At 43.2% G+C, this 24,637-nt stretch overlaps 1 protein-coding gene across 1 annotated transcript; it reads right to left on the bottom strand.

Annotated features, from left to right (window-relative positions):
* Nucleotides 1-8,318: 8,318 nt before the first annotated feature.
* LOC311105803 (A disintegrin and metalloproteinase with thrombospondin motifs 8-like) lies at nucleotides 8,319-23,492 on the bottom strand. The gene is made up of 9 exons (XM_084148003.1): nucleotides 22,723-23,492; nucleotides 21,475-21,714; nucleotides 20,511-20,643; nucleotides 19,933-20,100; nucleotides 12,062-12,354; nucleotides 11,390-11,576; nucleotides 11,054-11,226; nucleotides 10,755-10,930; nucleotides 8,319-10,559 (listed from the first exon to the last, which is right to left on the bottom strand). Exons 1-9 carry the CDS (start codon nucleotides 23,485-23,487, stop codon nucleotides 9,827-9,829), a joined length of 2,868 nt encoding a protein of 955 aa, XP_084004129.1. The 5' UTR covers nucleotides 23,488-23,492; the 3' UTR covers nucleotides 8,319-9,826.
* Nucleotides 23,493-24,637: the final 1,145 nt, after the last annotated feature.

The raw sequence follows: 24,637 nt of genomic DNA, 5'->3' as shown, positions 1-24,637 counted from the left end.
CACATTCTCTATTGAATTACTACACAATGACTACACATTACTGCTGTAAACCTACTCAATCCCGATTGAATTACTACTGCTATCTCTGTGTGTAGTGTTGTGTCACTGCTGATCACTACTGAATTGCTTCTGATCCTTTTTCATTTCCTACATACAGTGCATACAGAAAGTATTCAGACCCCTGGACGTTTTCCACATTTTGTTACGTTACAGCCTTATTCTAAAATTGATTTTAAAAAAAATCCCCCTCATCAATCTACACACAATACCCCATAATGACAAAGCAAAAACTGTTTTTTAGAAAATTTAGCAAATGTATAAAAAAAAAACTGGAAATATCACATTTACATAAGTATTCAGACCCTTTACTCAGTACTGTGTTGAAGCACCTTTGGCAGCGATTACAGCCTCAAGTCTTCTTGGGTATGACGCTACAAGCTTGGCACACCTGTATTTGGGGAGTTTCTCCCATTCTCTGCAAATCCTGTCAAGCTCTGTCAGGTTGGATGGGGAGCGTCGCTGCACAGCTATTTTCAGGTCTCTCCAGAGATGTTCGATCGGGTTCAAGTCTGGGCTCTGGCTGGGCCACTCAAGGACATTCAGAGACTTGTCCGGAAGCCACTCTTGCGTTGTCTTGGCTGTGTGCTTAGGGTCGTTGTCCTGTTGGAAGGTGAACCTTCACCCCAGTCTGAGGTCCTGAGCGCTCTGGTGCAGGTTTTCAGCAAGGATCTCTCTGTACTTTGCTCCGTTCATCTTTCCCTCCATCCTGACTAGTCTACCAGTCCCTGGCGCTGAAAAACATCCCCACAGTATGATAATGCCACCACCATGCTTCACCGTAGGGATGGTGCCTGGTTTCCTCCAGACATGACGCTTGGCATTCAGGCCAAAGAGTTCAACCTTGGTTTCATCAGACCAGAGAATCTGGTTTCTCATGGTCTGAGAGACCTGAAGGGGCCATTTGGCAAACGCCAAGCGGGCTGTCATGTGCCATTTACTGAGGAGTGGGTTCCGCCTGGCCACGCTACCATAAAGGCCTGATTGGTGGAGTGCTGCAGAGATGATTGTCTTTCTAGAAGGTTCTCCCATCTCCACAGAGGAACTCTGGAGCTCTGTCAGAGTGAACATCATGTTCTTGGTCACCTCCCTCACCAAGGCCCTTCTCCCCCGATTGCTCAGTTTTGCTGGGTGGCCAGCTCTAGGAAGAGTCTTGGTGGTTCCAAACTTCTTCCATTTAAGAATGATGGAGGTCACTGTGTTCAGAGGCTACATAGCTCAATTTCAATGGGGCTAACAAACAGCTAGGCTAAACACAATACATGTACATTTCTATGACAACGGCTAACGGCTAAGACCATTTTGGCTAGCAATCTTTTTGATGTAGTAAATAGTTATATAAACGGCAAAACAACGACATAAAAGTGTTCATAAAACATAAAGGAAAGTTAAACTTACAGATGGTGCCAGCATAATGGCTATGAAAGATGATTACATACAGGATTGTCAAACATTATCTAGGTAACAACAACCAACTACTTCTGGTTTTGTCTTCTTCTGTGGTCTTGAGCACAGGAATCCACGAGCTGCAAAACTCTACTGATCACTACTGAAATGTCAGTGTAGTCTGGCTGTAGTGTTGTGACTACTTATTCACTATACAAACAAGTAGTAAAAACGTACTATTGAAAGGCCTGTGCAGTAAAGCTGTAGTGTTTTGACTACTGGTGGGTAATTTTTCTCTCATACCCTATAATTCTCTATTTCTTTGTGACTAATTTGTATGCAGGTAGATCAGAAAAGCCACATCCCTGATTGGCAGGTGAGTGGCAACCCTGATTAGAGGCACCTGCTGCTCATCTGTTGTTCTTTACAAATGCTGTTTTGAATTAAAATAAAATTGTACCTACACACTGAAGAAGGCTATCCCTGGTGCAGTGAAAATAATTAAAAGCTTTGAATAACAAAGTAAGCTTTATGAGACATCTTTTTGAGTGTGAACCCATTACACCTCTTTGTTTGGGTAATTATTATCTGCCACACACATTTTAACTTTGCCGCTCGCCGCCCGTGTTGCCACCAGAGTTTTCAAGATTTTTTATAAACTGTAGGTGGCTTCGCCAGTGTTTGCAGCTCCCTGCATGTAAGGCCCTTAACCCGTAGGCTAACTGGGATTTGAACACGGGTCTCTGTCAGTCCAACACCTTAACTGTAACACCAAGAGGTCCAAACCCGTTGACGAGGTTGCTTTGTAGCTTACTAGGCCACCAGTAACACTACTTTTCTTACCCTATCATATTATGTAGCTAACCCACTGGGCACAAACGTAAATTCAATGTCTATTTTGCATTGGTCCAACATTGATTCAACCAGTGTGTGCCCAGTGGGACACCTACTAGCATCGCATTGAATTGCACTAAGAATGCATGAGCAGAATCCATGAGCTGTGCCCCAAACATTTTTGTTTGGAAATGATAATGGGAAAAAAAATGAATTTGATTTCTCATGTTTCCAAAGCAATTAGCTATAATTTCTGCAGGCACAGCTGCAGGTTCATCTCTGAATGTGTTATTGTTATACTGTGGTCAAGAGTCTGCAGACACAGTTCTGGACCATTCTATTGGATGATACTGGAGATAGTCCATTTGCCTCTGAATTCTTCTGTTTGGATGAGGATCATGCTGTCAAAAAGTTCCTTTCATATAGGCTACGGTACCTCTGAAAGCTAACTGATCAACTGTTTGCATGTAATACAATAAGCCCATAAATGCTAGCAAGAAGAACAGAAATGATGGACCAAGAATAATTTTAAACGCACTTTCATTGTCTGATGTGTATGTCCATCTAATGGGAAGATTGTTCAATGTGTGTAGTGTGCACATATTTGTATTTTTATTCTCTGTTTATTTTTATTTTTATTTCACCTTTATTTAACCAGGTAAGCCAGTTGAGAACAAATTCTCATTTACAACAACGACCTGGCCAAGATAAAACAAAGCAGTGCGATAACAACAACACAGAGTTACATGTGGAATAAACAAAAACGTACAGTCAATAACACAATAGAAAATAGAAAATCTATATACAGTGTGTGCAAATGTAGTAAGTTATGGAGGTAAGGCAATAAATAGGCCATAGTGCAAAATAATTACAATTGAGTATTAACACTGGAGTGATAGATGTGCAGAAGATGAAATAGAGATACTGGGGTGCAAATGAGCAAAATAAATAACAATGTAAATAACAATATGGGGAGGAGGTAGTTGGGTGGGCTAATTACAGATGGGCTGTGTACAGGTACAGTGATCGGTAAGCTGCTCTGACAACTGATGCTTAAAGTTAATGAGGGAGATAAGTGTCTCCAGCTTCAGAGATTTTTGTAGTTTGTTCCAGTCATTTGCAGCAGAGAACTGGAAGGAATGGCGGCCAAAGGAGGTGTTGGCTTTGGGGATGACCAGTGATACAGTGAGGGAAAAAAGTATTTGATCCCCTGCTGATTTTGTACGTTTGCCCACTGACAAAGAAATGATCAGTCTATAATTTTAATGGTAGGTTTATTTGAGACAGAATAACAACAAAATAATCCAGAAAAACGCACGTCAAAAATGTTATAAATTGATTTGCATTTTAATGAGGGAAATAAGTATTTGACCCCCTCTCAATCAGAAAGATTTCTGGCTCCCAGGTGTCTTTTATACAGTTAACGAGCTGAGATTAGGAGCACACTCTTAAAGGGAGTGCTCCTAATCTCAGCTTGTTACCTGTATAAAAGACACCTGTCCACAGAAGCAATCAATCAATCAGATTCCAAACTCTCCACCATGGCCAAGACCAAAGAGCTCTCCAACGATGTCAGGGACAAGATTGTAGACCTACACAAGGCTGGAATGGGCTACAAGACCATCGCCAAGCAGCTTGGTGAGAAGGTGACAACAGTTGGTGCGATTATTCGCAAATGGAAGAAACACAAAAGAACTGTCAATCTCTCTCGGCCTGGGGCTCCATGCAAGATCTCACCTCGTGGAGTTGCAATGATCATGAGAACGGTGAGGAATCAGCCCAGAACTACACGGGAGGATCTTGTCAATGATCTCAAGGCAGCTGGGACCATAGTCACCAAGAAAACAATTGGTAACACACTACGCCGTGAAGGACTGAAATCCTGCAGCGCCCGCAAGGTCCCCCTGCTCAAGAAAGCACATATACAGGGCCATCTGAAGTTTGCCAATGAACATCTGAATGATTCAGAGGAGAACTGGGTGAAAGTGTTGTGGTCAGATGAGACCAAAATCGAGCTCTTTGGCATCAACTCAACTCGCCGTGTTTGGAGGAGGAGGAATGCTGCCTATGACCCCAAGAACACCATCAACACCGTCAAACGTGGAGGTGGAAACATTATGCTTTGGGGGTGTTTTTCTGCTAAGGGGACAGGACAACTTCACCACATCAAAGGGACGATGGACGGGGCCATGTACCGTCAAACCTTCCCTCAGCCAGGGCATTGAAAATGGGTCGTGGATGGGTATTCCAGCATGACAATGACCCAAAACACACGGCCAAGGCAACAAAGGAGTGGCTCAAGAAGAAGCACATTAAGGTCCTGGAGTGGCCTAGCCTTAATCTATAAGACATTCATCCCATAGAAAATATGTGGAGGGAGCTGAAGGTTCGAGTTGCCAAACGTCAGCCTCGAAACCTTAATGACTTGGAGAAGATCTGCAAAGAGGAGTGGAACAAAATCCCTCCTGAGATGTGTGCAAACCTGGTGGCCAACTACAAGAAATGTCTGACCTCTGTGATTGCCAACAAGGGTTTTGCCACCAAGTACTAAGTCATGTTTTGCAGAGGGGTCAAATACTTATTTCCCTCATTAAAATGCAAATCAATTCATAACATTTTTGACATGCGTTTTTCTGGATTTTTTTTATTGTTATTCTGTCTCTCACTGTTCAAATAAACCTACCATTAAAATTATAGACTGATCATGTCTTTGTCAGTGGGCAAACGTACAAAATCAGCAGGGGATCAAATACTTTTTTCCCTCACTGTACCTGCTGGAGAGCATACTACGGGTGGGTGTTGCTATGGTGACCAATGAGCTAAGATAAGGCAGGGATTTGCCTAGAAGAGATTTATAGATGACCTGGAGCCAGTGGGTTTGGCGCCGATCTCTGGGGATCTCAGACGATACGAAAGAGAGATTGAACAGGCTAGTAATGGGGTTGCGACAATTTCGGCAGCTAATTTTAGAAAGAAAGGGTCCAGATTGTCTAGCCCAGCAGATTTGTAGGGGTCCAGATTTTGCAGCTCTTTCAGGACATCAGCTATCTGAATTTGGGTGAAGGAGAAGTGGGGGGGGCATGGGCAAGTTGCAGCGGAGGGTGCAGAGCTGGTGGCCGGGGTAGGGGTAGCCAGGTGGAAAGCATGGCCAGCAGTAGCAAAATGCTTATTGAAATTCTCGATTATCATAGATTTATCGGTGGTGATAGTGTTTCCTAGCCTCAGTGCAGTGGTAGCTGGGAGGAGGTGCTTTTATTCTCCATGGACTATACAGTGTCCCAAAACTTTTTGGAGTTAGTGCTACAGGACGCAAATTTCTGTTTGAAAAAGCTAGCCTTTGCTTTCCTAACTGATTGTGTATATTGGTTCATGACTTCCCTGAAAAGTTGCATATCGCGGGGGCTGTTCGATGCTAATGCCACAGGATGTTTTTTTGCGGGTCAAGGGCTGTCAAGTCTGGGGTGAACCAGGGTTCATTCTTTGAATGGGGAATGCTTATTTAATGAAATAGAGCACTTTTGAAGAACATCCAGGCATCCTCTACTGACGGAATGAGGTCAATATCCATCCAGGATACCCGGGCCAGGTCAATTAGAAAGGCCTGCTCGCTGAAGTGTTTTAGGGAGCGTTTGACAGTGATGGGGGTGGTCGTTTGACCGCGGACCCATTACGGACGCAGGCAATGAGGCAGTGATCGCTGAGATCCTGGTTGAAGACAGCGGAGGTGTATTTAGAGGGTAAATTAGTCAGGATGATATCTATGAGGGTGCCCATGTTTACGGATTTAGGGTTGTACCTGGTAGGTTCCTTGATAATTTGTTTGAGATTGAGGGCATCTAGTTTAGATTGTAGGATGGCAGGGGTGTTAAACATATCCCAGTTTAGGTCACCAAGCAGTACGAACTCTGAGGATAGATGGGGGGCAAGCAATTCACATATGGTGTCCAGGGCACAACTGGGGGCTGAGGGTCGTCTGTAGCAAGTGGCAACAGTGAGAGACTTATTTCTGGAAAGGTGGATTTTTAGAAGTAGAAGCTCAAACTGTTTGGGCACAGACCTGGATAGTATGATAGAGCTCTGCAGGCTATGTCTACAGTACATTGCAACTCCGCCCCCTTTGGCAGTTCTATCTAGACGGAAAATGTTGTAGCTCGGGATGGACATTTCTGAATGTTTGGTGGCCTTCCTAAGCCAGGATTCAGACACTGCTAGAACATCAGGGTTGGCAGAGTGTGCTAACGCAGTGAATAACTCAAACTTGGGGAGGCTTCTGATGTTAACATGCAAGAAAGCAAGGCTTTTACGGTTACAGAAGTCAACAAATGATAGCACCTGGGGAGTAGGAGTGATACTGGGGGCTACAGGGCCTGGGTTAACCTCTACATCACCAGAGGAGGAATATAATAAGTATACGGCTAAAGGCTTTAAGAACTGGTCTTCTAGTGCGTTGGGTACAGAGAATAAACAGGGCAGATTTCTGGGCGTTGTAGAATAGATTCAGGGCATTATGTACAGACAAGGATATGGAAGGATATGAGTACAGTGGAGGTACACCTAAGCATTGGGTAACGATGAAAGAGATAGCATCACTGGAGGCACCGATTGAGCCGGTCTCCGTGTGTATGGGGGGGTGGGACAAAGAAGCTATCTGAGGCAGGTTGAGCGGGACTGGGGGATTTACAGTGAAATAGTACAATAACAACTAACCCACACAGCAATAGGCTAGGCATATTGACATGGGAGAGTGGCATAACGCAATCACAGGTGTTATTCGAGAGGGCTAAGACAACAACTGGTAATGGCGACGAAAGTTTGGGCTGAGGCTAAACAGATAAACAGGATGGGGTACCGTGTAAAGGAACAGTCCAGCGGGCATCAGATGTGTAGCTGAGTGATCATAAGGTCCAGTGAACAGCAATAGGTAAGTCCGGGAGCAGTTCGTAGGCTGCTACAGCACAGGCGAGCAGGAGGCACGGCTGTTGATTGCGCGTGCTAGCGGGCCGGTGCTAGCAGATGGATCTTCGTGGTCGTCGCAACGGGAAGCCTGTTAAAACCACATCAGACGATTACGTCGGCAGACCAGTCGTGATGGATCGGCGGGGCTCCGTGTCGACACTAGGAGGTCCCGTCCGGTTGACAGAGAGGTGGATAGCCGGGAGATGGGCCTGGCTCGAGGCTAGCTCAAGGCTAACTGGTGCTAGCTTCGGGACAAGTGGTGATTAGTGGTGATTAGCCAACAACAAACATTGCACTATGGCTTATTTATTACCTTACCTCCATAACTTACTACATTCGCACACACTGTATATATATTTTCTGTTGTATTTTTGACTTTATGTTTTGTTTACCCCATATGTAACTCTGTGTTGTTGTTTTTATCGCACTGCTTTGCTTTATCTTGGCCAGGTCGCAGTTGTAAATGAGAACTTGTTCTCAACTGGCTTACCTGGTTAAATAAAGGTGAAATAAAAAATAAAAAAATAAAAATAGAATTCTGTTGCAGCTAGCTAGTTGTGATGATCCGGTGTTAAGGTCCAGTGATTCAGTGATTTCGGCAGAAAATCCTAAATGCTCTGGGTCAATAGCACGCTGTGCAGACGGGCCGATAATTGTCCAGGCTAGAGCTGGCTGGTAGGTAGTGCAGGCCATGGACAGTGGTGAAGACCGCTAACGGTGGCTAATAGCAATAGCTAATAGCAAGTAGCTAGTTAGCTGGCTAGTTTCAGCCGTGGGTTCTTGATAAAAGGTATGAAGAAATAATAGAATCCGTTCCACATTGGGTGAGGCGGGTTGCAGAAAAGTATATTTAGTTAAGGATGGAAAGTGAGATAGAGAAATATATACGAAAAAAGACACACAAAAAGAAAGGCTATTTACACGAGGACACAACATAAAACACGACCGCACTGCTATGCCATTTGTGTTTAACCAGCAGACTGCAGTGGAAGGAGAAGCAGGCCTGTTGTAAGCCAAACATAGCTAAAGTGGGTCTTTAACTTTCCAAAACGGGTAACAAAATAGACAACTAAATTTTTACAGCATATAGTAAAATGTGATGTATTTTACCATTTTATTGTAGACATAAATCTCAAAGACAGCAGCTTCTGAAAATGTTATAATTTCATGTCCAAGGTAAAAACTTTACAAAAATAAATAGCTTTGAAAGGAAGCTACAATAATAATAATAATATAGTATGGTCCTTCATTGAAGGTATATCATATTTTGCTTTTTTTGTTTTATGACATACAAAACTGTAATGAGAAATCAAACATATACATACAGACATCTGACAAACAATAGAGCATTCTTCGCATTATTAATAATATTTTTTTTTTATCAACTATGAAATTATTACAAACAAAGGTGTTGTTCTTTATGCAAATAGATACCATTTCACACATCATGTGTTTATATTGAATTTGGTTGTACTTCCAATTCTCTGTAGCCATAGAATTCCTTTAAAACACTACATAAAGATACAGAACAGAGGAAAAGTCCCTGTTACACTGATTTACCTCAGATCAGATTCCTGACCATTGTCTATGCTAAACTAAATTTGACACAAAGAAAGTGTACACTCAAACTCTAATGTAAAACATTTTTTAGGAACACTAAAATGTCTGGTTCATTCTTACTACTAAATATGCTGGTTGCTTTTTTGTTACAAAGTATATTCTTCGATTTAGTGTCTGTCAATGGCTAATCTCGGAAACCCAGAACAAAAATCTTGCGTAATTGCATCAGATTAAGTTACATAGTTTGTCCACGAGAGATTAGTCAATGGCAGACCTAGTCATTTGAATGATTATGGGTGAACTTACATTTTAATCTTTAAGCATATCAGTACCACAAATCATTAACCAATAACAAGATAGCAGATATATTTGATAGATTTTCTGACACGTTTTTACAGGCAGTAAACACAATTTCACATTTAGAAAATACCATTTTATCCAAGGAAATGACACAAAAGAGCAAACCACAAGCAAGGTATCCACAAGCAAGGTATTTTACAAAGTTTTCCATCTTGTGTACCTAAACAAATGTTTTACACAAACCCCTTTTACTCAAAATAATAAGCACTGTAAGTTGTTGTCTTGCAATGATAATGTCACATGTTATGGTAGGAATAGTATGCCTTTAGACTAACTTTATTAGCCCAGTTCATTTATTGACTCTGTACTGTATAGTTATGGGTTATATGCTGGAAATTGAGGTATATTTAACCGCAATGGTGTTTGTCAGTAGGTTTTATGCAAAGTAATAGCTTTTAGGAGAGAATAATAATTCGCACACAGTACCTTTTTTTATTTTAACAAAACATGTACATCCTGAGGTAGCTAGATCTCTATTGGTTCAAACTTCTCTAGTGGTTGTAAAACATCAAGTCACAGGCAAGTGTCCTGTGACTTGTCCGGGTTAGTTAGTGCACTCTTCATTTCCAAACTAGGGTTCCCCTGCTTTTCTCTAAAGCACGGTCAGGTCAAGGTGGTTAAGAGTCCACTACACTACCCCTCCCAAAGTTTTCTCTGTCTTCATGTCTCCTCGCTAGCACTCTTGGTAAACACACTCTCCCGACACTGGCGCAGGTTGCTTGTTAGCGTCACACTTCTCCGACTCTACAGTCTTGCCGGTGTAGTCTATACAGACAACACTGCGTCTGCGTTCCCCCTGGCCACAAGTTCGTGAACAGGATGACCAAGGCCCCATTTGCCAGATGGGGCACGGCAGATCAGCACAGGGTCTGATATCTGTGGGTTTCAGGTCCTTATCGCAGGTATTGGAATGGAAACCAGCGTTGTCTCTGCATTCAACGTTCCTTCGGGACCACCCGGAGCTGCAGCTCTTGGAGCACTCTGACCATTCGCCCAAATGCCACTGGGGCACACCGAAAGCCTGGATCATATGCAATGAAGCCTTTCTCTCTTTGGATTTAGTGAAATACACATCTTTGGGGATAAAGAATGTGTATTTGACCTTGGGTGGAAATGCCTCCCCAGCAGTGGCCAGCAACTGGATGGTGACGGCCTCCCTCAGTTGTCTGAAGCTCTGGATTCTCTCCAAGGTGGTGGATGAGCCACTGTACTTCAGCACAGCCCCGAGAACAGGGATATCCTGTTCCACAGTGGACACAGAGAAGTTACCATTCAGTATGTAGCCACCGCTCTCTCGCTTGATCGCCAGGTAGTTTCCATCATGTTTGATGTTTCTATGGCTTCGCTGTTTGATGTCAATATTGGTAGCCCCAACAGGTATGGTCACAATGTCGCTATATCCGTAACTGAAAGAAAAAAGCAAATGTCTCATTACAGCTGTAATCACATCAGCAGCACAAAAGACAATCAACCAATAATGCTTTCTAAATTTGACTGTTATTTAGTCTGGATCATTATAAGACAATAATAGCTGTGACATTATATTAGGGTCATACATGCCTGTTACCATAATTGGAATTGGAATATTTAGGTATACTCACGTGACTTTGTTGTATGAACCAGTGATCTTCCTGCAACTGAGGCCATTCCCACCACACAAGCCACACTTGTCAAGCCTCTTGTTTGAACCGATCTCTTGGTCACAGCCCGCCTTGACACATTGGCCTTGTACACAGACAGACGTAGTGTCGGGACCACATGTGGTGCCGTCGACAACCTATGGAGCACAAATGCAAACTTGAGGTCTCAATTTACTTAACACTGTGATTCACCAAACAGTGATGGCAAGCTATTTATTTACAGTGGCCAACATTCTACAGATGATTTTTAGTGAATGTACCTTGGCTTCAAAGACTTTGAATTCACTGCTGCCTTTGGCCCTGCAGAAGAGTTTACACCTGTCCCGGGGCGACACACCAGCGTACTTTGGAATCCATTGCTTCATGTTCCCAAGAATGTCAAGATAGTTGAAGCTGTTGTACTTCTCACACTGCTCCTCTCTAAAACTCTTCCCTAAGGTTGGAGAAAATGACAAAGGGAAACAAATTATCCATCAAACTAATATCAAAGGAGACACATTTATTGAAAATCTAGGTTAAAAACACCACTATAGCTCACCACTATATAAATAAAGAGAAATTCTGTAGTGCAAGTGCCTAGACAAAATATTCCTTACCATCATTATTCTTACACGCCTGGGTGTTGCAGGACTGGTACTGGACTCTCTGGCCCTCGCAGTACTTTCCGCCATTCTGGGGCACGGGATCTGTGCACTCCCTGTAGGAGAACTCCACACCCCCTCCACATGTCCTGGAGCAGAGTTGCGATGGTCCCCACGCGCCCCAGCCGCCATCCACAACCACCTGTGGTAAAGCCAAAACGAAACAGAGTGAGTATTGAGTGCCATGATAACATGAGCCGTCCAACTCACCCACAGTCTAGGCTGGGGCCTCGGCGTCTCTTGGCATGCCATGATTTGGGTAAATCTGTCCGTCAGTGTGGCACGCTTCTGCTGTCTCCCACATTCCTGCCCTATGTATCACCACTTGCGGAACCCATGGCGCACTTGGCAAGACTAAAGTAAACTGTGTGCATGTAGGTGTGTTTTCACAAGCTTTTACTAGTGGGTGAGCAAAAAGTATATTAACTGCCAGCATGTCAATTTATAAATCGAGTTTATTGACACATGCTAAAGAGCTTGTACTTTCAAAAGTACATTCTTCCTTACAATGCAGGAAGGAAATACTCTATCACAGAAACATGAATAAACATATAGTAACTAACAGGGCATTCTGAGACAGAGTTTGTGTCAAAATCCTCCCCTTTTCTGAGAAAAACTAGGGCTTACCTTTGGCTGCATGACCTCGTGGGCTGCCATGCATGCACCGTGCAGACAGCTCCTGTTGGTGGCGCACATGGTGCCATCCGCCCAGTGAAGGCTGCCGTTATTGGTGGTGCAGTGGGGCTTGCCCTCCTCCCTGCACCACAGCTGGCTGCAGATGTCACTGTCAGAAGTGTTGGGGCAGTGCACAAACTCCTCCCCAAACATCTGCTGGCACTGGCGGTCGAGACTGTATGTGGTGCCTGGGAGTTCACCGGGTAACGGTAAGATGCTCTCCGGTGGATCCAAAAGGCAGTCGCCTGTGATTCAACACACAAGAGTTCTGTTTTAAAAAATCTAAAGGTTATATAATGTGGAGACTTGAAGCTGACTTTGTTGGAGTCTTCACACAATCACATTCTGGACAGTTGGTAAAGCTTCTCAAACCCATGATCTCTTATTTGGAGAAATATTCAATGAGCTTTTGTCACGAACGTTGAGAGACGGGTCAGACCAAGCTGCAGCGTGGTATGCGAACATGTTTATTATTCAATAAACAACGTAACGTGAAGCCCAAGGCTATACACAATACAAGCCTAACACAGGAACAAGATCCCACAACAAAGGTAGGCAAACAGGCTACTTAAGTATAATCCCCAATCAGAGACAACGAGCGACAGCTGTCTCTGATTGGGAATCACACCCAGCCAAACATAGAAACAAAATACCTAGATCCTAAACATAGACTACATCACATAGATTTCCACACCCTGACTCAACATACAAGAGTTCCATACGTCAGGGCGTTACAGCTTTAGTGTGATGTTGTTCTTGACCAAGTGATCAGACAACATTCTTAGCTACATACACTCTCTTTGGAATCACTGACTAACTGATAAAGACCATATTTGCTTGTAACAGCTGTTACTTTTGGCTTGTGAGAACCGAAACCTTCTCTGTATGTATGACTCAGAGGAAAGGAAGGTCTTGATTAAATGTTACAAAATAATATTAATCTCTTCAAATAACAAACACATTGTCCTTCACGCCCAATTTCAGCTATAAGTAGTAACCACAAACAATCTGGCAGCCAATCTCTAATTTCCTTAGGATGTTTAAAAATATATATATATATTTCACCTTTATTTAACCAGGTAAGCCAGTTGAGAACAAGTTCCCATTTACAACTGCGACCTGGCCAAGATAAAGCAAAGCAGTGCGATAAAAACAACAACACAGAGTTACATATGGGGTAAAACAAAACATAAAGTAAAAAATACAACAGAAAATATATATACAGGGTGTGCAAATGTAGCAAGTTATGGAGGTAAGGCAATAAATAGGCCATAGTGCAAAATAATTACAATTAGTATTAACACTGGAATGATAGATGTGCAAGAGATGATGTGCAAATAGAGATACTGGGGTGCAAATTAGCAAAATAAATAACAATATGGGGATGAGGTAGTTGGGTGGGCTAATTTCAGATGGGCTGTGTACAGGTGCAGTGATCGGTAAGGTGCTCTGACAACTGATGCTTAAAGTTAGTGAGGGAGATAAGAGTCTCCAGCTTCAGAGATTTTTGCAGTTCGTTCCAGTCATTGGCAACAGAGAACTGGAAGGAATGGCGGCCAAAGGAGGTGTTGGCTTTGGGGATGACCAGTGAGATATACCTGCTGGAGCGCATACTACGGGTGGGTGTTGCTATGATGACCAATGAGCTAAGATAAGGCGGGGATTTGCCTAGCAGTGATTTATAGATGGCCTGGAGCCAGTGGGTTTGGCGATGAATATGTAGTGAGGACCAGCCAACAAGAGCGTACAGGTCACAGTGGTGGGTAGTATATGGGGCTTTGGTGGCAAAACGGATGGCACTGTGATAGACTACATCCAATTTGCTGAGTAGAGTGTTGGAGGCTATTTTGTAAATGACATCGCCGAAGTCAAGAATCGGTAGGATAGTCAGTTTTACGAGGGCATGTTTGGCAGCATGAGTGAAGGAGGCTTTGTTGCAAAATAGGAAGCCGATTCTAGATTTAACTTTGGATTGGAGATGCTTAATGTGAGTCTGGAAGGAGAGTTTACAGTCTAACCAGACACCTAGGTATTTGTAGTTGTCCACATACTCTAGGTCAGACCCGTCGAGAGTAGTGATTCTAGTCGGGTGGGCGGGTGCCAGCAGCGTTTGATTGAAGAGCATGCATTTAGTTTTACTTGTGTTTAAGAGCAGTTGGAGGCTACGGAAGGAGTGTTGTATGGCATTGAAGCTCGTTTGGAGGTTTGTTAACACAGTGTCCAATGAAGGGCCAGATGTATACAAAATGGTGTCGACTGCGTAGAGGTGGATCTGAGAATCACCAGCAGCAAGAGCGACATCATTGATCTACACAGAGAAAAGAGTCGGCCCAAGAATTGAACCCTGTGGCACCCCCATAGAGACTGCCATAGGTCCAGACAACAGGCCCTCCGATTTGACACATTGAACTCTATCTGAGAAGTAGTTGGTGAACCAGGCAAGGCAGTCATTTGAGAAACCAAGGCTATTTAGTCTGCCAATAAGAATGCGGTGGTTGACAGAGTCGAAAGCCTTGGCCAGGTCGATGAAGACGGCTGCACAGTACTGTCTATTATCGATCGCGGTTATAATATCGTTTAGGACCTTGAGCGTGGCTGAGGTGCACCCATGACCAGCTCGGAAACCGGATTGCATAGCGGAGAAGGTACGGTGTTATTCGAAATGGTCGGTGATCTGTTTGTTAACTTGGCTTTCAAAAACTTTCGAAAGGCAGGGCAGGATGGATATAGGTCTGTAACAGTTTGGATCTAGAGTGTCACCCCCTTTGAAGAGGGGGATGACCGCGACAGCTTTCCAATCTCTGGGGATCTCAGACGATACGAAAGAGAGGTTGAACAGGCTAGTAATAGGGGTTGCGACAATTTCGGCTGCTAATTTTAGAAAGAAAGGGTCCAGATTGTCTAGCCCAGATGATTTGTAGGGGTCCAGATTTTGCAGCTCTTTCAGGACATCAGCTGTCTGAATTTGTGTGAAGGAGAAGCGGGGGGGGGGGGGGGGGGGCATGGGCAAGTTGCAGCGGAGGGTGCAGAGCTGGTGGCTGGGGTAGTGGTAACCCAGGTGGAAAGCATGGCCACCCATAGCAAAATGCTTGTTGAAATTTTCGATTATTGTAGATTTATCGGTGGTGATAGTGTTTCCTAGCCTCAGTGCAGTGGGCAGCTGGGAGGAGGTGCTCTTATTCTCCATGGACTTTACAGTGTCCCAAAACATTTTGGAGTAAGTGCTACAGGATGCAAATTTCTGTTTGAAAAAGCTAGCCTTTTGCTTTCCTAACTGCTTGTGTATATTGGTTCCTAACTTCCCTGAAAAGTTGCATATCGCGGGGGCTATTCGATGCTAATGCAGTACGCCACAGGATGTTTCTGTGCTGGTCAAGGGCAGTCAAGTCTGAGGAGAACCAGGGGCTATATCTGTTTTTGTTCTGAATTTTTTGAATGGGGCATGCTTATTTAAAATTGAAAGGAAAGCACTTTTAAAGAACAACCAGGCATCCTCTACTGACGGAATGAGATCGATACCCATCCAGGATACCTGGGCCAGGTCAGTTAGGAAGGCCTGCTCGCTAAAGTGTTTTAGGGAGCGTTTGACAGTGATGAGGGATGGTCGTTTGACCGCGGACACGTTACGGACTGAGATCCTGGTTGAAGACAGCGGAGGTGTATTTAGAGGGTAAGTTAGTCAGGATGATATCTATAAGGGTGCCCATGTTTATGGATTTAGGGTTGTACCTGGTAGGTTCCTTGATAATTTGTGTGAGATTGAGGGCATCTAGTTTGGATTGTAGGATGGCTGGGGTGTTAAGCATATCCCAGTTTAGGTCACCAAGCAGTACGAACTCTGAGAATAGATGGGGGGCAATCAATTCACATATGGTGTCCAGGGCACAACTGGGGGCTGAGGGGGGTCTGTAGCAAGCGGCACAGTGAGAGACTTATTTCTGGAAAGGTGGATTTTTAGAAGTAGGAGCTCAAACTGTTTTGGCACAGACCTGGATAGTATGATAGAGCTCTGCAGGCTATCTCTACAGTAGATTGCAACTCCACCCCCTTTGGCAGTTCTATCTAGACGGAAAGTTTTGTAGTTGGGGATGGACATTTCTGAATTGTTGGTGGCCTTCCTAAGCCAGGATTCAGACACTGCTAGAACATCAGGGTTGGCAGAGTGTGCTAACGCAGTGAATAACTCAAACTTAGGGAGGAGGCTTCTGATGTTATCATGCAAATAACCAATGCTTTTTCGGTTACAGAAGTCAACACATTTTTTATTTATTTTATTTATTTCACCTTTATTTAACCAGGTAAGCCAGTTGAGAACAAGTTCTCATTTACAACTGCGACCTGGCCAAGATAAAGCAAAGCAGTGCGATAAAAACAACAACACAGAGTTACATATGGGGTAAAACAAAACAAAGTCAAAAATACAACAGAAATAAGTATATATACAGTGTGTGCAAATGTAGCAAGTTATGGAGGTAAGGCAATAAATAGGCTATAGTGCAAAATAATTACAATTAGTATTAACACTGGAATGATAGATGTGCAAGAGATGATGTGCAAATAGAGATACTGGGGTACAAATGAGCAAAATAAATAACAATATAGGGATGAGGTAGTTGGGCGGGCTAATTTCAGATGGGCTGTGTACAGGTGCAGTGATCGGTAAGGTGCTCTGACAACTGATGCTTAAAGTTAGTGAGGGAGATAAGTGTCTCCAGCTTCAGAGATTTTTGCAATTTGTTCCAGTCATTGGCAGCAGAGAACTGGAAGGAATGGCGGCCAAAGGAGGTGTTGGCTTTGGGGATGACCAGTGAGATATACCTGCTGGAGCGCATACTACGGGTGGGTGTTGCTATGGTGACCAATGAGCTAAGATAAGGCGGGGATTTGCCTAGCAGTGATTTATAGATGGCCTGGAGCCAGTGGGTTTGGCGACTAATATGTAGTGAGGACCAGCCAACAAGAGCGTACAGGTCACAGTGGTGGGTAGTATATGGGGCTTTGGAGACAAAACGGATGGCACTGTGATAGACTACATCCAATTTGCTGAGTAGAGTGTTGGAGGCTATTTTGTAAATGACATCGCCGAAGTCAAGGATCGGTAGGATAGTCAGTTTTACGAGGGCATGTTTGGCAGCATGATAGCTCCTGGGGAGTAGGAGTGATACTGGGGGCTGCAGGGTTAACCTCTACATCACCAGAGGAACAGAGGAGGACTAGAATAAGGATACGGCTAAAGGCTTTAAGAACTGGTCTTCTAGTGCGTTGGGTACAGAGAATAAAGGGGGCAGATTTCCTGGCGTTGTAGAATAGATTCAGGGCATTATGTACAGACAAGGATATGGAAGGATAGGAGTACAGTGGAGGTAAACCTAAGCGTTGGGTAACAATGAAAGAGATAGCATCACTGGAGGCACCGATTGAGCCGGTCTCCGCGTGTATGGGGGGTGGAACAAAGGAGCTATTTGAGGCAGTTTGAGAGGGACTTGGGGCTCTACAGTGAAAGTGTATAATAAGAACTAACTGGAACAGCAATAGGCAAGGCATATTGATATGGGAGAGAGGCATAAAGCAATCACAGGTGTTATTCGAGAGAGCTAAGACAACAACTGGTAATGGTGATGAACGTTTGGGCTGAGGCTAAACAGATAAACAGGACAGGGTACCATGTAAAGGAACAGTCCAGCAGGCATCAGCTGTGCAGCTGAGTGATCATAAGGTCCAGTGAACAGCAATATGTGAGTCCGAGAGCAGTTCGAATTGGTGCTACAGCACAGGCTAGCAGGAAGCACGGCTGTTGTTTGCTTGTGCTAGCGGGCCGGGGCTAGCAGATGGATCTTCATGGTCGTCGCAATGGGAAGCCTGTTGAAACCACAGACGATTACGTCGGCAGACCAGTCGTGATGGATCGGCGGGGCTCCATGTCGACTCTAGGAGGTCCCGTCCGGTTGACAGAGAGGTAGATAGCCGGGAGATGGGCCTGACTCGAGGCTAGCTCAAGGCTGATTAGCCAACAACAACATCCATTTGGTTGCAGCTAGCTAGTTGCGATGATCCGGTGTTAAAGGTCCAGTGATTCAGTGATTCCGGCAGAAAAATCGATATGTTCTGGGTCGATAACGCGCTGTGCAGACAGTGCAGACTGGCCGATAATAGTCCAGGCTAGGTAGTGCAGGCCACGGACAATGGTGAAAAACCGCTAACGGTGGCTAATAGCAAGTAGCTAGTTAGCTGGCTACTCCCGTCCGGTAGACAGAGAGGTAGATAGCCGGGATATGGGCCTGGCTCGAGGCTAGCTCAAGGCTAACTGGTGCTTGCTTCGGGGGCAGTGGTGATTAGCCAAGAGCAACATCCATTCGGTTGCGGCTAGCTAGTTGCGATCCGGTGTTAATGTCCAGTGATTCAGTTATTCCGGCAGAAAATCCGATGTTCTAGGTGAAAACCGCTAACGGTGGTTAATAGCAAGTAGCTAGTTAGCTGGCTAGCTAGTTTCAACTGGAGATTCTAGATAAAAGGTAAGTCAATAATAGAATCCGTTCCACATTGAGTGAGGCGGGTTGCAGGAAAGTATATTTAGTAGAAGGATGAAAAGTGTGATAGGGAAATATGTACGAAAAATACAAAAATATACAAAGAACAGGCTATTTACACGGACACACACAGAGTACACGACCGCACTGCTACGCCATCTTGGATTCTGCATCTCTGCATTCTGCATGTCTCCAATGCATCTCCATTTTGAGATTTTGTAGTGCAACTGCAGATAATCTTTGCACATAAGCAAAGCAGAGGTGAGAAACTACAGGTGGAGTTAACATTGTGAACACTTGTGAACCCTTTCCTGTTCACCGGACGTACTACCTTGTCCCAGACCTGCTGTTTTTAACTGTCTCTCTCTACCGCACCTGCTATTTCAACCTCTAAATGCCCGGCTATGAAAAGCCAAGTGACATTTACTCCTGATGTACTGACCTGTTGCAACCTCTACAACCACTGTGATTATTATTTGACCCTGCTGGTCATCTATGAACGTTTGAACATCTTGGGGAAAAATCTGGCCTTAATGGCCATGTACTGTTATAATCCCCACCCGGCACAGCCAGAAGGGGACTGGCCACCCCTCAGAGCCTGGTTCTTCTCTAGGTTTCTTCCTAGGTTTCTGCCTTTCTAGGGAGTTTTTCCTAGCCACCGTGCTTCTACATCTGCATTGCTTGCTGTTTGGGGTTTTAGGCTGGGTTTCTGTATAGCACTTTGTGACATCTGCTGATGTAAAAAGGGCTTTATAAATAACATTTGATTGATTGATTGATTGATTGAAGCCTGCAGGTATAATGCTTTATATCTTGTTATAAGCATTATGAGCCTTCATAATGGCTTACAATAAGTAACTTCTCCTGTAAGAGTATTTATTGTCGTTGTCAGAGGCCATAATTTGTTTAAGTGGGTAGATATTGTAAAATAAAATACAGAAGTGAAAACTGGGCCCTCATAACAGAGTGGTTTAAACTAGAAGGCTCTAGTAAAAACAGACCTAGAAGGCTCTAGTAAAAATGGCGCTACCAGCAACTGCTGAGTTTTTTAAATTTAATTATCTGATTTCATTCACGTCCAGCCTTCTGACCTCAACACACAGTATTCAGATGCTGTGATATACATGCAGTAGAATAAAACAAGTACAATAGATGTAAAAATGTTTTCTTGTAATATCAAGTCAATTAAAAACGTTCAATAAAAATAAACACTTTCTAACACTTTCCTCATAGAAAGTCTTACCAAATAAGTTTTCTACATCAGAGTTGTCAGTGTTGTTTATCAGCATGACATACCGTGTCCGTTGTCAAAGAACTCTGTGATGTAGAGAGCGCTGCAAGGTGACCAGGGGAAAGTCTTGTTGAGGTGAACGAACAGAGGGGCCATCAGGTGATGGCCGCCCAGATTCCCAAACATCCTCTCGCAATTCTTGGAGTCGTCGTGTGGCATACTCAGCACATGGCCTAAAGGAGAACAATACTGTATCAGTATTCAGTACCGATCATGGGATGAAAGAGGGACCCTGAACACCCATTCAAATTAAATTAATACTATTTAAGGTACGCTATGGAAGTAAAGTTGCTAATAGTTTATATCTACATTAGGCTTGGGGGTGGACTGTATGGTTCATATCAAGTTCTTATCTCATTAAACCACACAATTATTAGTTGTAGGCTAACAACCTTTTCCATAAGCTTTTGGCTCATGTGTGTGCCTCATTCTGTCCAAATGAAGTTATTTGTGGACAATATTTCTGTGCATTTAGCGGACCCTTTTTGACAAGAGGAAAAATGTATGTAGACCTATAGTATCTTTATATATGGTCAATATAGAAGTTTGAGAAAGTTTAAATTTTTTAATGCACAAGTCATACCAAGTTCATGGGCAGCAGTGAAAGCTGCTTGAAGTCCATTATCCTCAATGACAGAGCAACTCCTTTTTGGATCGCACATGGTTCCCACATCAGCAACCCCTAGGGTGTCACAACTCTGATGTCCACAGATATCCTGGAAGACAGACAGCAGTGGTTTCAAACAATGAATCTTTAGACAGCGTTTCTATTTGTCCCTGGTTGTTTTTTTCTCTTTTCACTTGAGAGCACATGCCAAAAAAACTTGTTTGTCAATGTTTCCATCATTAAATGAAGCAAATAAATATTCCTGGCAGACAGAAGCAGATCTATGATGTGGGGAAATTAATGGTGTGGTATCAGAGATATATTTCAACGACATGCCTCAACATTTTCCCTTCACATGTCAGGCTGGCTCTCTGTGACTGAGATAAATGTTTCCTGGGGCCTATGACCCAAAACACAAGACATAACCGTACATGATTCAAAGGACATCTGGACATAGAGCGACATGCTGAATTCAACTCAGCACGTCTACACCTTGTTTTGCAGAAGCATCACTCATGGGAGACAGCATGTGCAAACTACTTCCAATTTAAGTCTCAAGTTTTTGGTTTCTCTTATGGCGAGGCATGTGGCACACATTCTTTGGCAGGTCAAATTCAGGGCAGCAACATTACACACATACCTTGGCCATTTTAAGGGATGTCTTGTCACTCAAGGCTGATTTGTAACCATTCTAAAAATAGCTCATAGGAGAGCCTTCAGCCCTATAGGTTTCAAAGCTCATCTGATCTGATTCATGGACATAAGACAGCCAATTGTATTTCATTAGAGGATACATAATCAAATATATCACTGTTTGCTTACATTATTTCATTAACTCTCCAAACCATTTGGTAATATGGTTATAGAATAAGGGGTTAGGGATATCCTGTGACATTGATGTAATGTGTAACAGTATACATATGGGGCAGGCAGTGCTCACCTCTCGGGTGAAAAGTAGAGCAGTGTCGTAGTGCTCAGGATGCCTCTGGCTGGCCGGGTTGAACTGTTGTTGCCAGGCACAGAAATTCCGCAGAGCGACTCCCCCGTTATTGGAGAGTGACGGTCCAACCTCCTCGTCTTCCACCACCACCATCTTCACCACCACCATGTGGACAGAGTTCTTGATACTGGGATGTTTGTAAAGCTGGGCAGCCACAGAGACCAAGGTAAGGATATAGTGCTGGAGAAAGGGAGGACACAGGCAGTTAGATATTAGGGAGGCTTACAAGGCAACACTGGTGATGATGATTTAGGCTAAAACTGGAGGGAAAAAACTAAGTGAGTGAAATAACTGCCAGACTGGAATTACAATTATTTTATATTTTTTTAAATAGGAAGTATCTTTAAAAACGTATAATGCTCACATGCTCTTTATCACTTGCATGACCCCAACATTGTTTAATGGTGATGATTTAGTAGCTAAGTCATAAGGAATGCGGAACGAAATTACTGCCAAAGCATAATTCTCCTGCCTGACCTTATCAGAGGTTTCCCAATCCCATCATTACTCTCTATGCACTCTTACTTTTTAAATGACCTCATTACTCCAACTTAGTTTACTCCATGCATATCAGCTAAACAGCAAGTGTGGAGAGCCTAGTTTTGCATGACAGAGCAGAGCAAAACCATTGTTTCTGCACCCAAAATATAGGCTATAATTATTTTCAATTTAAACACAAATTAGTTTTTTTTTTAAACATTTTGACTGTGGGTGTTTCCACATTGGGAGTTGGATTAAATTTCAATCTTGAACTAGCCTGTTAAGAAAACTTCCCACTGGGCACAATGTCAGTTCAACATCTAGTTTTGATTTACATTTGGTTGAGTTGTAACTAACAGTGAATTCAACGTGAAATCAACCACAAATGTCACCATGTCATTGGTTTTATGTTAAAGGTTGGGTGAATAAAAATAGGAAATGCCCTTACATTGATAACTTTTTGCAAATCCAATCAGTTTTACACGTTGATTCAACTTCATCACATTGATTGTTTTTGGTTGAAATTATGTGGAAACAACTTCCAATTGTGTCTTTCCAATTCTGTGGAAAGTGTGTCTTTCCAATTCTAGTGTTGTAAATTATCAATGCAGAATTTGGTGAAAGTATGGCACTTTCATTTTTGTTAAATGCAATCAAATAATTGAATCAGCATGGGCTATAGTAATCGAATAATCGAATATATCCTACCTTTATCTCGTCTCCATAGAAATGTGTCATGGACGCGTCTGCAACCACCAGCGTCTCAATAAATCGTGGTGCTGATACAAAGCGTTTCCCTCGTAATTGTCTCTCAGGATCTTTTTCCTCATGCTTAAAACTTTCCTTGTCAGCTTTTTCACGACTCTCCTCACTCAGTTGATCAAAGACAGTTTGAGTGTCATGTGGTGCTTCTGTGGGTGTTCTTCTTTTGATCAAATGTAACTGTTCAGTGGACCTCTCCCTTCTCCCTGAGCCGAGCACTTTGGGCTCAATTAAATACTCAACCCCGTCTGTAACAAACGATCCAAGGATGCCATAACAGAGACTGACCGCAACAACAGAATCTTGGTTGGAGTCCACAGTCCCAGAGTAAAAACAGCTTCTCAAATCTCTTTCCATCTCCTGTGTCTTGTTTATCAAGTTGTGAAAGTCCGTTTCAGTTTCAGCATCAGATGAAGTGTGTCTGCCATGGGCACCTGAGGCGCTGCGTAAAGTGTAGAGATCTTTTGCTTTGATGCGTTGAATTGTCAGTGTAGTAGATAAGAAACTGTTATCTGGGCTTAAATTCAAAGTGAAATCTCGGCCAAAGGCACTGAGTCTAAACCTCGGCTGTTCTTCACTTCGTTTCCAAAAACGACTGCTGCTTCTTTCATTTATCCTGACAGGTACAATTTCCTCGGATGCAAACAATTTAGAAAGTGATTTGTCGATTACGCACAGGACTAGTAAAACGAAAAATCGCTTTGAAAACATCTTCAGCAAAGGAAATTGCACTCAAAAAATCATTAAAACAAAGACAACCTTTCAACCAAAATTCCGGACCAAGCCCATACGCAGCTCAACTCGTCAATTGATAGTGTCTGTAGTCGGTAGAAAATCTTGAGTCACTTAGCTATTTTTAGTCTTAGCAACCTCACAACTAAAATATTTTTTCATCAGTATAATGTAACAAAAATCCACAGTCAGTCTGTGTCGAGAATGTTTGCTATTTTTAGTTTAATAGTGTAATCTTCATTGCTATTATAGCGGAGCTAAAATACTGTTCTACCGCTCGGCAGCACCACTTAATACTAGGAGCAGCGGAGGTATTTATACTTCTTGTCTTCCCTGGACAGAAGCGGATTTTTTTTATACCACTTGTTGCCTCAAATTCTCCTCCCACTCGTACCTCATGAGAAACCCTTGGATAAAACGGATCCAATGAGAAGAGACCGAGACTCCCCCCTTCTGAAGTAGCTGTAGTTTGACAACCCTGAAACTAATATTAACTCCGCATAGGCCTACAGCACAGGACGCTGCAACCTGGACACCCATACTATAATTGAAGGGCTCGGTCAGTTACTTTGAGTGACTGACAGTGCAGTGACCCCCAAGCGACTCCCATAAGTAGGCTATAGCATACCCACCACGACCATGGTCCTCATCAGTCGAATAAATCAACGATAAAGGAATGTCATGGAATACATTAGAGAGTTCTGTTTAAGAGATAAGACTCTTATCTTGCGCATCTCTGGTCATTCTCGCGCGCAAAGGGCATCTCATTATTTTGTAATCCAATACTACCACCTTGTGGTTGAAATGCTTCCACAGAACCTTATCTAAAATAACCTACTTTTTATATAGCGCTAACATGTCCCTTTGCCCTTTATCATAAGAGAGTCAAAAATGTCAGATAATGTAACCAATGAACGCCGATATTACGTAGGGCTCTTATAATCTTCGAAGTGGCATTGGCAAAGGGACACGTTAGCGCTATATAAAAAGTAGGTTATTTTAGGTAAGGATTTCAACCACAAGGTGGTAGTATTGGATTACCAAATAATTAGATGCCCTTTACGCGCGGGAATGACCAGAGATGCGCACTCTACTGCAGGCGCAACAGGTGTCGCTCTTTTTTAAGCTA

This window comes from Coregonus lavaretus (genome assembly GCF_964263955.1).
Source record: "Coregonus lavaretus genome assembly, chromosome: 30".
NCBI classification, from domain to species: domain Eukaryota; kingdom Metazoa; phylum Chordata; class Actinopteri; order Salmoniformes; family Salmonidae; genus Coregonus; species Coregonus lavaretus.
The sequence above is the reverse complement of the archived record's forward strand: the minus strand, read 5'-3'. Positions and strand labels throughout refer to the sequence as shown.

What these genes read in the sequence shown, in the direction of transcription:
- LOC311105803 (XM_084148003.1), bottom strand. Translation starts at nt 23,487, where the DNA reads ATGTTTTCAAAGCGATTTTTCGTTTTACTAGTCCTGTGCGTAATCGAC. An exon ending in CTCTACTTTTCACCCGAGAG is followed by an intron (nt 20,644 to 21,474) that starts GTGAGCACTGCC and finishes TCTGTCTTCCAG; the next exon opens with GATATCTGTGGACATCAGAG. An exon ending in GTTCTTTGACAACGGACACG is followed by an intron (nt 12,355 to 19,932) that starts GTATGTCATGCT and finishes GTTGAATCACAG; the next exon opens with GCGACTGCCTTTTGGATCCA.